Raw genomic sequence first — 13,979 nt, 5'->3', positions numbered from 1 at the left:
CACATTTGTAGGCCAACAGCAAAGTGGCTTCTTTGTCTGCTTCTGCATAATTGGACTTCCCACGGACATTTCCACCACCACCTCTGCATTCAAATGCTTTATGCCCATAACCTCCACAAGAATAAAATTGGATTTGTGATTTATCATACCTAAAATTTCCTTGCTGATTTGTATTGCTCCATCTTCCACGTCCTCTTGACAAATACCAATTTTGTTCTCTTCCTTCATTGTGACTTGACTTGAAATCGCCTCTGCCACTTCTTCCTCCTCTTCCACCTCTTATTCCTCTTCCATGGCCACGACTTGTTCCACTTCTTGAGCTTTCTTCATCATTTAAAGTGAGCTTCGTTTGTAAGACTTTCTCCGCAACTGGTTCTTGCGTTTTCTTCTTCAATCTTTCCTCATGAGCTTTCAATGATCCAGAAAGTTGATCAACCGTCATAGTGTCCAGGTCCTTGGACTCTTCAATAGCAACAACAATATGCTCAAACTTTGAATCTAATGAGCGAAGTACCCACTGGGAAGTTGGTAGTGAGCTCCCAGAAACAAAACCGTGAGGGCCAGAGAGGGGGGGCCCAAAGCGGACAATATCGTGCTAAGGGAGTCGGGTCGTGACAGAATGGTATCAGAGCCAGACCCCGACCGGAAGTGTGCCAGTGAGGACGCTGGGCCCCAATGGAGGTGGATTGTAAGACCCGTGTCTTGGGGAAACAAGAACGGTGAGCAATCCCACATCGCTCGGGGAGGGAAATGTGAAGTGCTTTAAATGTGTGGGCACTTCTCTTCCTAGCACGAGGCCTTTTGGGAGCTCACTGGCTTTGGAGTCATAGGAACTCTGAAGTTAAGCGAGTTGGGGGCCAGAGCAATCTCAGGATGGGTGACCCACTGGGAAGTTGCTCGTGAGCTCCCAGAAACAAAACCGTGAGGGCAGAGAGGGGGGCCCAAAGCGGATAATATCGTGCTAAGGGAGTCGGGTCGTGACATCCAAGGCTTGATGGATGAGGGTGAGCGCCTTCTTGTCTTTCTTCCTTGTTTCCTTCAATGCTTCTCTCTGGGCATTAGTCAAATTTGCTTCATCTCCATGTTCGCCAATTCCTCTCTCTACGACCTCCCAAGCATCATAGCAGCCAATCAAAGTCTTCATTCTAACACTCCAATTGTGATAATTATCATTGGTTAGCAGAGGAACTTGAAATGGAGCCATCGAACTATTCGCCATCTTCTAAACTTCTTCTTATGGCTCTGATACCAATTTGTTGGAAGGTGATGGACCCTCACTCATAAAACTCACAATAATCAATATTTGGGAGAAGATACTTTATTTCATATTGCTTGGGTACAACCAACTGATTACAGGACTTTGGCATATATAGCAATCACAACCACTGAAGGTAATAAAGCCCCTCTACTTCCTAGTCTTGAATACATGCACCCAATCAACTTCCGGAGTCTTTCCAAATGCTTATACATCAACTAAATACATAACGCATGAATCTAATTAATAAAGCATGTTTATTCTCAACACATAACAATACAATTTTTGGTAAATGAGGTTTTCTTTTAGTAGAGCACTTCATTTGGCTGGAAAAAAAAAATGTTCGGTTTGGCAGTAGCCTCTTGATTTTGCAATCATTTTATCTTCTTTTTGTTTCCCAACTGGGTTTAGCTGTATTGCATCTATAGATGAATTTTAGAGGCTTCGTTGGTGGACATGGATTACAGATTGAGTGGTAACTGTGGAGCTTTCCAAACACCAAAAGAGAAAGCCAATTTCCAACCCATGCCTACTTATTTTTACTGGTTGAGCAGAAACAATTACTAATTGAAGAGAAGAAGATAAGTTACTGTCAACTTTATAAAACCGTTCTTATTAGCTTCATATAGAATACATAGAAAGAAAAACAAATTATGTTCGAAAACAATTATACAAATGCATGGAGAATAGAACTCCTTATTTTATTATTTCACGTAAATTTCTTCAAGTCCTGCTAAAACAGAACTGGCCACACTGAAGTGAAGTCCTTTGAGTCTAGATTAACCAATTCTAGGGACCCTTGTAACAATGCCATCAGTATTAACCCAAACGCGAACCCTATCGCACCGGAAATCACGAGTGACATTCGTCCCTTCTAGCACGATCTGAGCATCAACCGAAGGATTCTCCCTCTCAATTGTTGCCTCTGCAACTGTCCCCTGAGCTCCCAGAAGTTCAGGCCATGTATCCTTACCTGCATATATATGAACTCAAAATTAAAACTTGCAGTACATTAACTAAAGACAACATAACAAGTAATTTAGCTTATATTAGTGGCATCTGTAATCGTACAGAAGAACTTGTTCATTACCTTGACACTCAGATGACATCCTTGCTTTCTGTCTTAATATGCAAACTTTTCCTCTCTGAATAAGATCTCTCTTTCTTTGAAATATTTTGTTTGTGAGGTATTGGCATCAGGAAGAAATGTATATTTATAGTCAGACATTGGAGAGATAGCTTGTGGCTGGTCATTATTGACTATTTCGATTGGATGCTTCATCGCCAAGATTAACTATCCGGCTAGTATGAACTTAATCATGTACGAACAATAAATTTTTGTTGTTATAAAAATGAAGAAATAGTACTTTGTCAAATAACAGCAATAAAGTCAGTTTTATTGACGCTGATGAGATCCGGTTGTACGACGCATCACCTACTTAGATGATAAGTGCCGTTGACAAAACCTGAAATACATGTAAAATAAAATTGGAAAAAGGAGGAGGAATAACGCTCATGTGATTTTTCAAAATCTGCGTTTGACTAACATTATGGTTGCTTTATTGATTGAACAATCTAGGGTTGATTGCAAAAGTCAAACATTCCTCCAGAACCACAAGAATCCTTAGTTAGAATGAGATTCCAACTCAGCACCTTTCCTTTTGAGATTTTGAGATGAGTTGCTCCATATCTTAATTTTTCTTCTTTGTTTCAGTTTTCAAACAGAACAATTATATTGGACTAGTTTAAGGTCTAGCATGAGCATGAGAAGGGCTTTTGCCGCGGCTAATATCATGCTGGAGCTAGATGGACACTAAACTGTTTAGCTCATCAAATTTGACCCTCTGATTTGAAACATTTAATCCCCTCTTGTAGCAATCAATATTTCAGCAACTTATTTTTACAGCAGGATCAGTGCACTAGCTTTAAATTGATGAAACAGTAACATTAGCTCTTAGAATTGTTGTTTAATTATTCATAGTGTTATTTCAGTGCTTCATTGGTTTTAGTTTCAAACACAGCCAGCCCCAAGTGAAATTCTGTTTCATCACTTCTGTTTTGCCCCCATATTTTTTCAATCTAAGAATTGGATCTGTGAGTTCTAACTTCTAAGCAAGTAATCTTAAGAGCAGGTCTTTTCTCTATTTAAACACCCAATTATTTGCCATGTCTCTAATAGGGATGAGACTCAAATGGATAGAACACATCTCTGTTGGAGAGGTGGTCAACATTATCAACCACGCTTCTGTGTCCAGTGTCCTCATCGGGTCATGCAGAAGCCTTTTTCATGTACTCTTGTTTACTTGGATGGTGAAACCTGTTAAAATATCAATTTTAGTAATTTCCCCTTGCAAAATTGGTTTAAGGGTGCTCAAGAACTTACACTCTTTTAAAGTATTCTCTTTTTCCAATGTGAGACATTTGGAGGCATGAAAATTGGCTTGTTGCACAGAGAATCTTTCTCGTTGGCTTGGAATTCAAGTCGACCAATCATCGGTAGTTGATGATGATTTTTTTTAGGTAGAGTTTGAATGCATTTGCTAATTAAGGTTTTCAGTTTACAATTATTACTAGCTAGCCTTTGTTAAGAGATTTATTTACCACCATTTTTAATGTTTTGAAGTGTTGTATATTGAGCTTTACCTTTACTGCGATAGAACAGAAAGAAGAAGAAAGGAGAAAAAGATAACTACTATCAACTTTATCAAACCACTCGTATATATATTGAGCTTCACACAGAATACATTGAGATAACCAAAAAAAAATTGGCTGCTTCCAACACAAATAATGCATGGAGTATATTACAACTCCTTATTTGCATAACATATTAATAATTAAGTTAACCAATTACAGGAACCCTAGTAACCAAGCCATCTGTGTCAACCCAAACACGAACCCTATCAGGTACGCATACGAAATCTGCAGGGACAATGGTTCCTTCCAACACCACCTCAACTTTGACCGTAGAATTCTCCCTCTCAATTGTTGCCTCCGCAACTGTCCCCTCCACTCCCAGCAGCTCAGGCCATACATACTTACCTGCATATGCATTACATGAATTAATTTAGAACGAAAAAATAATTGTATTAATTACATGTATATATATTAAATGACATGACATGACCATGAATATTATAAAAGGCCTGTTATATATATCTTACCTGTGCTGCCTTGACATTGATCAGATGCCATTCTCGCTTCTTTTTCTTCTTCTTTTTTCTAAGTTTGAGCTTAGAGTTGTAGTATATATACTCTCTGGTGATTTCTCTTGTAATGTATTATGATGTGATGTGATGTGATGTATTGGTTTGAGAAAAGAGGAGAAATGAATGCATATTTATAGCTTGTTGGGTGTGGGTCGTCTTTATTGACTAAAACTTTGCTTGTATATCACACATTGTATAATAGATCGCCAACATTGTCCTTATCTATATTATTGATCCCGATCGGTGGCCTTAACAGAAGAAGCAAAATGAAGAATAATGTTTTGGTATACCAAACGCAGAATGGCATTTCGTCAATAGTTGTATTATTTTGTCGCCCATAAAATCTGCTTTGTACGATACACGTCCTTAGATGATAGGTATTGTTGACAAAATTTGGGAAAATAGTTAGGGAATAGGGATAACCTTATTTTATGACAACCACACCTCCGGCTGTGAAAAGCTCATGAATTTGACCCGTTAAACTGAAAACTTTTTGGAAAATCTGATATCTTTTTTTTGTGTGATAAAGACAATAGATTGCATTTATAATTCAAGCACAAAATGTTAAATAAAGTGTATGGGAATTCTCAGATATATTCATATTGTATTTTTCTCCAATATGGAGGTATTTATAAAGAAGTGCAAAGATGTGTTAACCCTAAATACAATAGGAAATAAATCTCAATTACAATATGACTAAATAAATAGGTAAGTAACCAAAATCCTAACATAATAAGGAACCAAAATCCTAACTAAATAAGGACGCGCCAACATTTTTATTTTATTTTTTAGGTAAACATTACAATATTATTCATTAATAAATTGGAATTGATTACCCTAAGCCATGGGTTAGCATTCCAAGACAATTTCAAATGTGGCCAATTTTTCTCATCTTCAAGGGCCAAAATACAAATTGTAACTCTAAATTTATCTCATGTGAGCTCCTTTCTTTAAAATAATATAAACAAATAAAAATTGGAACCATCTTAAGGATGTCAAAACTTCAAATTCAAATCACTCATTTGTATTTTAACTAAAAGATGCACTCTAGCATCCCTGGCTTGGACCCGCTTGCAGGAAATAATACAGTACAACATGCTTCCTCCACCGGAAAGGAAATGTGCGTGGATAGTCCATGAATGTTAATAAATTAGCCAAAGGTATTGCGTCTCTTCCGCATCACTTGTACCAGCCAGCAAGGAAAAATCTCAGCACGAAACAGAAGCAGCAAGCGATGGCCTGGAAAACTAGAAGACAGATGCAAATCGACTTCTCCGTCATCCTGCCAAATCGTCTTAGGAAAAAGTTTACAAGCGTCCCATCATTTGTCCCAGTCAGCAGTCCAGTGCCAGGATCAAACCTAGGAAGACGATGCCGTGGACATGGAACAATGCCTGCAAGCTGGGGCAGTGACAAGAGAAAGTTCAATACTTGAGGGACAAAGAAAATCAGGAGTGTTTCACTAAAATGGCCTAAAATCCCAGCTACTGCCATCGTCATCCCAGCAAAGTATGTGTATGTATCTCCAACAAAAGCTGAAGAAGGATACCAGTTGTAAGAGAACAACGCCAACGAGGTGGCTAATAAGGGCTGGACAAGATATAGAGAGAATGCATGTGCCATCTTATACTCAGAATCTGCAGATAATGCTCCAATTTGCATGATATTGTGTATTAAAATAGCAGATGCAATGACGACTGTCTGCCCAACTTCAAGACCATTCAAGCCAGCATGAATGTTGATGGAGGTTGTACAGAAAACCGCCAAAAGGCCCATGTATAGTTTGTACATCCATCCTAAATCCAAAACCCAACGTATGGAATAAGAGGCTTCGGTATGATGATAGTTGTATGTCCAGCATAGGCCATCAGCAGAGGTAGAGCTGCAATGGATGGCAGTAGTAATTTCACCCTCCAAGGTACATCAAGAACATCATCTACAAATCCAAGCAATACCATAAAGCATATGGATGCTAATGCTGCATTGTACTCGACTAGCCAATTTGAATCTGCAGTGAAGTTGAAATACTGGAATAGGATTCCCAAGACCAAGAAAACAATTCCAACAACAATACCCAATGACTCAGGCACTTTGACAGTGCCCTGCGGGGTACCCTTTTTGTTAATGTCATAACCAAAGAGGTTGCGCCTGAGAACGTATCTGGAAGCCACGGGGATCATCTTAACGGTGATGAAGAACCCGGCAAGGCTGAGAGCAGCATTGATGAGAATCGATTTTCGAAGTTCATGTTCGATCTTGTAGTGATAGAAGATGAGGTAAAAGTATGGGATTGAGAAGAAGAGCGTGAGCTTGAGAATTACACCTGACTTTGGGGGAGCAATTGGCGGGTCTGTTAATGGAGGTTCTTTGGGTTTGGGTCGTGTGGTGGTCTCGTTTGGTTTGGTTTGTGCGGATGAGTCTGTTGAAGCACCCTTTCGAGCTGCCATGGCTATATCTCTGTCTTTCAATATTGGTGTCACTGCTTTGATACCATGTCAAACAAAGTGTAAGGGAATTCTCAAATATATTAAGGTATTTATAAAGAAGTTTAAAGATGTGTTAACCCTATATACAATGGGAAATAAATCTCAATTACAATAAGGGTAAATAAATAGGTAAGTAACCAAATCCTAACATAGTAAGGAACAAAAATCCTAACTAAATAAGGACTTGCCAACACAAAGGTCACAAGAGCTAGTAAATACAGATAACCACTTAAGGATATTACAAATATGGGATATTGGTTTGTTATTGTATAAATATGCAGACATTTGAGTGAGTTTCCTTTTCTCGGTTTTTTTCTAATTTTTTAGAAGAAATTTATAGCCATTAAAAGAAATAGTATAGCCGGCTATACTTGCTTTTTTCTTAATTGTTTTTAAAGATCGTATAGCCGTGCGGCTATACTCGGTTTTATCTAATTTTTTTTAAAGAAATAGCATAGCCGTGTGGCTAGACTATGTTTTTTCCCATTTATTTTTTATAAGAAATCGTATAGCCGTGCGGCTATACTCTGTTTTTCCCTAATTGTTTAGAAAGTAAACATACAATACTCGTATTGAACATGTACGTATATATTTTTTATATTTAATACACGTACTTTTGACAAAATTTTCAATAATACACATGAATACAAATATTAAATAGTGGCCGAACTTTTAAGTTGTAATTTGCCAAAATTTTACCGAATACACATGAAATTAACGTATTATATATTCATATAATCGACGGCTATACCAAATTAATATCTATAAAGTATAAATAATGCACCTAGGAGGGTCCTTTTTACTTTTATTTATTTATTTATTAAATAGTATAGCCATGCGGCGATATTATATTTTTTTCCTAATTTTTTTAAAGAAATTGTAAAGCCGAACGGCTATACGATGTTTTTTTAATTTTTTTTAAAAGAAATCGTACAGCCACGCGGCTATACTCTTTTTTCCCCTAATTGTTTAGAAAGTAAAACGTACAATACTCATATTGAACATATATGTACATATTTTTTTATATTTAATACATGTACTTTTGACAAAGTTTTCAATAATACTTTTATATGTATGTACATATTTTTTATATTTAATTCACGTATTAAGAAATTTTCAATAATACACATAAAATTAACATATTATACATATATTTTTTTAATACAAATATTATATATTGGCAAAACTTTTATGTTGGAATTTGCCAAAATTTTGCCAAATAAAATACATGGCTATACCAAATTAATATCTATAAACTATAAATAAGGCAACTATTAGGGTCCTTTTTTCTTTTTCTTTTTTTGTATTAAATACTATGTTTTTTCCTGATTTTTTTTAAAATAAATAGTATAGCCGTGCGGCTATACACTATTTCCATAATTTTTTAACAGAAATCGTATAGCCGCGCGGCTATACTCTGTTTTTCCTAATTTTTAAAAAGAAATAGTATAGCCGATGGGTTATACTCTGTTTTTCTTGATTTTTAAACAGAAATAGTGTTGTCGTGCGGCTATACTCTGTTTTTTCCTAATGTTTTAATTAGAGGTGGTATAGCCGTGCGGCTATACGTTTTTTAAATAATTTTTTTAAACGAAATACTATATACTCTGTTTTTCCATAATTTTTAAAAGACCAATCGAACACTAGGTTCACTTTTGTTCATGTGATTTTCATTCTTACTGATTCAAAGGAAGTTTCATAAAACCAAAGCTCTACCACCAATTCCAGAAATCCAGTGAAACTTTAGGCATCAAATATTAACAATCAAACATAAAACCCCCTTTTTTTTCCCTCTTGCTTGCTTCTGCAATGCCATTGCAGCAACAAAAACAACAAGAACAACCAGCCTAAAAAAGACCCAACCAGCCTAGACGCCCGCCTAGCCGCCTAGCGCCTGCCTAGCAATCGTCCTCCGCGTCCTCCGGGTTCGGCACCGAAAAAGGACCCAACCAGCCTAGGGGCCGCCTAGCCGCCCAGAACCGCCTAGCGAAGCACAAGTCATTGCGGCAACAAAAACAACATACGTAATATGTGCATCTAATTGGGTAACGGCAAAATATCTAATATTAACAAAAACAACAAGAACACAACTATATTGGGTAAGGAACAAAAACATAGTTAATAACGTCAGTGAGATCAGATCCAATCTGTCAAATCAAAAGGAATTAGATCAACTTCGTTGCTCATAGAAGAAACGCACTGTCTTCCATGTACATGTTAAACGAAAGAGATTGAACGGGTCCAGTACATCTCTTTATACAAAGAAACACAGCAGAAAGTAGAGAGAGAGAGAGAGAGAGAGTCAGAAAGAATCTTCTGTTCTTTTCTCGGCCGTCATTTCATTGTATAAAAAAATGGAATGAACCCTTTGATTGATTGATTGATTTCAAACCTTCAATACCCTATTCCGTTTGAAGGCAAAAGATGAAGGTACCGCCGCTGTAAGCTGAAGATGAGTGTACAGCTCTGTGTATCTATGGCTAGGGCTTAAGCACGGGTGATAAATGATGATGTTATGTTGATATTTATAGGCACAAAGATGCACCATCTCTCTCTCTCTCTCTCTCTCTCTCTCTCTCTCTGCGTGCGTACTTTCCACGGAAATCAACAGTGAAAAGAAAATTCCTAGTCAAAGTCAAACACCTTTATAACGTCTAAAAACCCTTTGGGCCTTTTCGACCAAAATAAAAGCCTTTGGGCCTTCGGGTGCTCAATGGCTATTTTTACAATGGCTAAATTATTGAAATGCCCCTGAAACTCAAGTTCAGTCTCACTTTCCCCCCTGAAACTCTAAGGCCTCGTTTGGTACGCAGGATTGTCTTGGCATGGACTATGCTTAAGGACTGTCATGGATTGGCTTGGCTTGGTTTAAGCTGGATTACATTTGTCCTATGTTTGGTGTATGCTTGGACTAGGACTAAGTTTTATTATCTTTAAATTTTTTAATAACAGGGGCAAAATTATTTTTTATTTTTTTAACTTTTCTTCTCTCTCTACATCTCGTTCTTCTTCGTCTTCCTCATCCGCCTTCTCCATCCTCTCTCCTTCTCCTCTTATTCTCAGTCTTTTTTTTATCTGTGCTTTTTTTTTATCTCGAAATTTTTCTCTCATTTCCTCGTTTACTTGTCTTCTCCTTTTCTCCCTCTGCTTGCGAAGCCGTCGTCGCCTACAGCCCTAAGTCTGAGCTATGAGTCTTCGTCATCTGCCATTGGTGCCAACAGAAACCGCATGGCTGTGATGGTGGTTTTTCTTATCATCTGAGTTTTGAATGGAAGTCCAATTTTATACTTTTGGATTTGGGGCTGAGTTTTGAATGGATCTGAGTTTGAATGTTCTTGGAGTTGGATTTCTAGTCACATTTTTGTTGTTTCCCAGAAATTTGATGAAGACGCATGATGGTATCCATACAAGAATATGAGATGCATCTTCTTTCTGCTAGTTATTTTTGTTCTGGCTGCAATGGTGGGAGGTTTGGAACAGTTGCGGCATTCGACGATAACAAGGGACTATTTGTCCCCCCTTTCTACACGGGCTTAAGTAACACCACCTAAGGAGGTGTTTTTGGTGGGACCAGTACTAGTAATCCCACTTAAAATTAGTACCAAGTAAAACAAACATGGGATAAAAAGTTAGTACAAGCCAGTCCAAGTCTAGAAGGTGTACCAAACAAGCCCTAAGTGTCTCACTTTCCCCCCTGAAACTCCATATATTGTCTCACTTTGCCTAAATTCCATTCGGAAAAATGACCGACACACCATTGAGCATCAACACGTCTTGGGATCGAGTGATATTGCTTGTAAACCCCATCAGATTAGTCTTCAACACCGTCCCATCATTGAAACTCACCAAATTACTCTACAAAAGCCTGCAGGGGCACCACATGGTGATGAAAGATGGAGGATTGCTCACTCAAGTTCCCAACTCGGTTCATCAAGACTTGGTCAAATGGAGCAAAAACAGTCATGATGGTCTGCTACTTGAAGAAAAACCCATGAAATTGCAATTTCAAGAAGCGAAGCCATAACAGAGCACCCTTTCGACCTCAGCGCATTATTCCAAGAACCTGTCAATTCCGAAAATTATTAATGACCCATCATCGAAAATTGGGGAAACAGTGATGGGGATGTTTTTGGCGAGTTAAGATTTGACAACTTTTGTTAGGGCTGGATGGAATCTAGGCAAAGTGAGACAAAATATGGAGTTTCAGGGGGGAAAGTGAGACACTTAGAGTTTCAGGGGGGAAAGTGAGACTGAAATTGAGTTACAAGGGGCATTTCAATAATTTAGCCTTTTACAATTGCCAAACATCTCTTTTGGTCCTTATAGTTTGTCGGATTTTCACTTTTGTCCATGTGATTTCAATTTTGACAATCAAACCCCTATAGATATTTAGCAATTCAATGACACATCCAAATTTTCATACAATTCTGCGACGGAGTATTCGTCGCTGACATGAAGAGGTATTATGGACCAAATTAAAGGGAATTTAATAGAATTTGTAACGTGTCCTTGAATTGGAGGGATTTAAAATAGAGACAAAATTTACATAACTGAAACTAAAATAATCAAATTGGTAAACTACATAAATCAAAAATGACTTTTTAGTTTTTACCTTTATAATTTGACCCATTTACAAAATGTAGCAAATATAAATGCAGATCCGATAAAATTTCTCTAAAATATTTTATGAAAATGAATTACACTATAAGGCAGAAGTATACTTATAGGCCAAACGGCTACAAGTACGTTACAAGTGTTCAGGTGAAAAACTCCAAGTCAACCAAGGTGGTTGGTGTGAGTGGTTCGGCACTCTCATTCCTTAAGAGAGGTCAGGGGTTCGATCCCTACTCTCGTATGGAGTCACCACTTTGGCCAGCACTTTACCTCTTACGGGCCGACCCGGTGTGAGCGAGGATTAGTTTGGGTTGTAGTTAAGGCTTAAAGATGCCACCAATAGTTGAGGTCCATCCAGGACCACCTCGTGGTTCATACCCAAAAAAAAAAAAAAATCTCCAAGTCAACTTGTCATCCCTTACTCTCTATCTATATCTACAAATTACAATGACGCCGAAAAAAAAAATGGTTTTAGGATTCGTGAAGTTGTTTTGTCCAGTCAGAAGGTACCCAATCCTGATCAAAGCTCTTAATTGCTTGCTTTTGGGCCTCCACTGTCTCATATCTTCGGCGCCGATACATGTCTTCCTCAGGCAATTGTCCTTATTTTTTTTTTTAAGAAATTGTATAGCCGCGTGGCTATATTCTGTTTTTTCTAATTTTTTTAATGGACATAGTATAGTCGTGCGACTATACTCTGTTTTCCCCTAATTTTTAAAAAAGTAAACGTACAATACTCATATTGAACATGTACTTACGTATTTTTCATATGTAATACACATATTTTTTACAAAATTTTCAATAATACAAACAAAATTCACGTACTATACATATATTATTGCATACATCTTCTTCAAAAAGGGTATAGTTGAGGTCCAACAATTCAATGAAAGCATGTTCATCTCTCAAACAAAGTATTCCAAAAACCTTGTGTCTAAATTTGGTATAGAGTCCGCCAAGCCTACTCGAAATCCCATGAGCACAAGTGACAAGCTTTCCAATGATTCAAATGGCAAAAGTGCAAACAAAAAATTATACAGAAACATGATTAGCAGTTTGTTATATTTGACTGCTAGTAGACCAGGCATTTCCTTTTGTGTTGGCATTTGTGCCCACTTCCAATCTGTTCCCAAAGAATCACATTTAATTGCCGTGAAGCAAATTCTTCGCTTTGGAAGTGGTACTACGAACTTTGGTGTATACTATTCTTTTAATTCAAATGTTGAACTTGCAGGTTATTCCGATGCAGATTGGGCTAGGAACATTGATGATAGAAAAAGCACAATTGGGGGTTGTTTTTACATAGGAAACAATCTTGTCTCCAGGCTTAGCAAAAAGCAAAATTCCGTCTCTCTTTCCACTACTGAAGCCGAATACATAGTTGTTGCACACAGTTGTTATGGATGAAACAAATGCTCAATGACTATGGTATTCAGCAAAGTAAAATGGTAACATTTTCTGACAACATGAGTGCAATTAATTTTTCAAAAAATCCAATTCAACACTCTCGCACAAAACACATTGATATTCGTCCCCATTTTATTTGTGAATTGGTGGAAGATATTCGTGTTGAACATGTACGTAGGTATTTTTTATACTTAATACACATATTTTTATAAAAAAATTTAATAATACACACAAAATTAACGTATTATACATATATTATTGAATACAAATATTATATAGTGGCCAAACTTTTAAGTTGTAATTTGCCAAATTTTTTGTATTTTATTCGTATAGCCACGCGGCTATACCAAATTAATATCTAAAAAATATAAATAATGCAACTAGGAGGGTCCTTTTTTCTTATTTTCTTTTTATTAAATAATATAGCCGCTATATTATGTTTTTCCCTAATTTTGTTTAAAAGGCTAGACTATTTTTTAAAATTTTTTTTTAAAAAGAAATAGTATAGCCGTGCGGCGATACTCTCTTTTCCCTAATTTTTTTAAAAGTAAACATAGAATATTCGTATTGAACATTTACGTACGTATTTTTTTTATATTTAATACACATATTTTTTTACAAAAGTTTAAATAATACATACAAAATTTATGTATTATACATATATTATTGAATACAAATATTATATGGTAGCCAAACTTTAAAGTTGTAATTTGCCAAAATTTTGGCGAATAAAATCCATCAGTATTTTATTCGTATAGCCATACGGCTATACCAAATTAATATCTATAAAGTATAAAGAATGCAACTAGGAGGGTCCTTCTTTCTTAATTTTTTTTTTTTTTTTATTAAATAGTATAGCCGCTTGGCTAATTCAGTTTTTTCCAATTTTTTTAAAAGAAATAGTATAGCCGGGCGGCAATACACTATTTTTCCCAAATTTTTTAATTCCACAACTTTTTAAAAGAAATTGTATAGCCGTGCGGCTATACTACGTTTTTTCTTAATTTTGTA

General features: G+C 36.7%; 2 protein-coding genes and 1 pseudogene across 2 annotated transcripts; all 3 read right to left on the bottom strand.

Annotated features, from left to right (window-relative positions):
* Positions 1-1,841: 1,841 nt before the first annotated feature.
* On the bottom strand, positions 1,842-2,433 carry LOC148297137 (glu S.griseus protease inhibitor-like). Its single transcript, XM_088247462.1, has 2 exons — positions 2,346-2,433; positions 1,842-2,228 (listed from the first exon to the last, which is right to left on the bottom strand). Exons 1-2 carry the CDS (start codon positions 2,362-2,364, stop codon positions 2,035-2,037), a joined length of 213 nt encoding a protein of 70 aa, XP_088103588.1. The 5' UTR covers positions 2,365-2,433; the 3' UTR covers positions 1,842-2,034.
* A 1,523-nt stretch (positions 2,434-3,956) lies between these two features.
* On the bottom strand, positions 3,957-4,550 carry LOC110748749 (glu S.griseus protease inhibitor-like). The gene is made up of 2 exons (XM_021948694.2): positions 4,417-4,550; positions 3,957-4,294 (listed from the first exon to the last, which is right to left on the bottom strand). Exons 1-2 carry the CDS (start codon positions 4,445-4,447, stop codon positions 4,095-4,097), a joined length of 231 nt encoding a protein of 76 aa, XP_021804386.1. The 5' UTR covers positions 4,448-4,550; the 3' UTR covers positions 3,957-4,094.
* A 1,035-nt stretch (positions 4,551-5,585) lies between these two features.
* Positions 5,586-6,908, bottom strand: LOC110745985 (uncharacterized; annotated as a pseudogene).
* Between the last annotated feature and the right edge of the window lie 7,071 nt (positions 6,909-13,979).

This window comes from Prunus avium, chromosome 1, assembly GCF_965620075.1.
Source record: "Prunus avium chromosome 1, drPruAviu1.hap1.1, whole genome shotgun sequence".
Classification (NCBI taxonomy): Eukaryota; Viridiplantae; Streptophyta; class Magnoliopsida; order Rosales; family Rosaceae; genus Prunus; species Prunus avium.
This window is presented reverse-complemented; position numbering and strand designations above follow the sequence as displayed.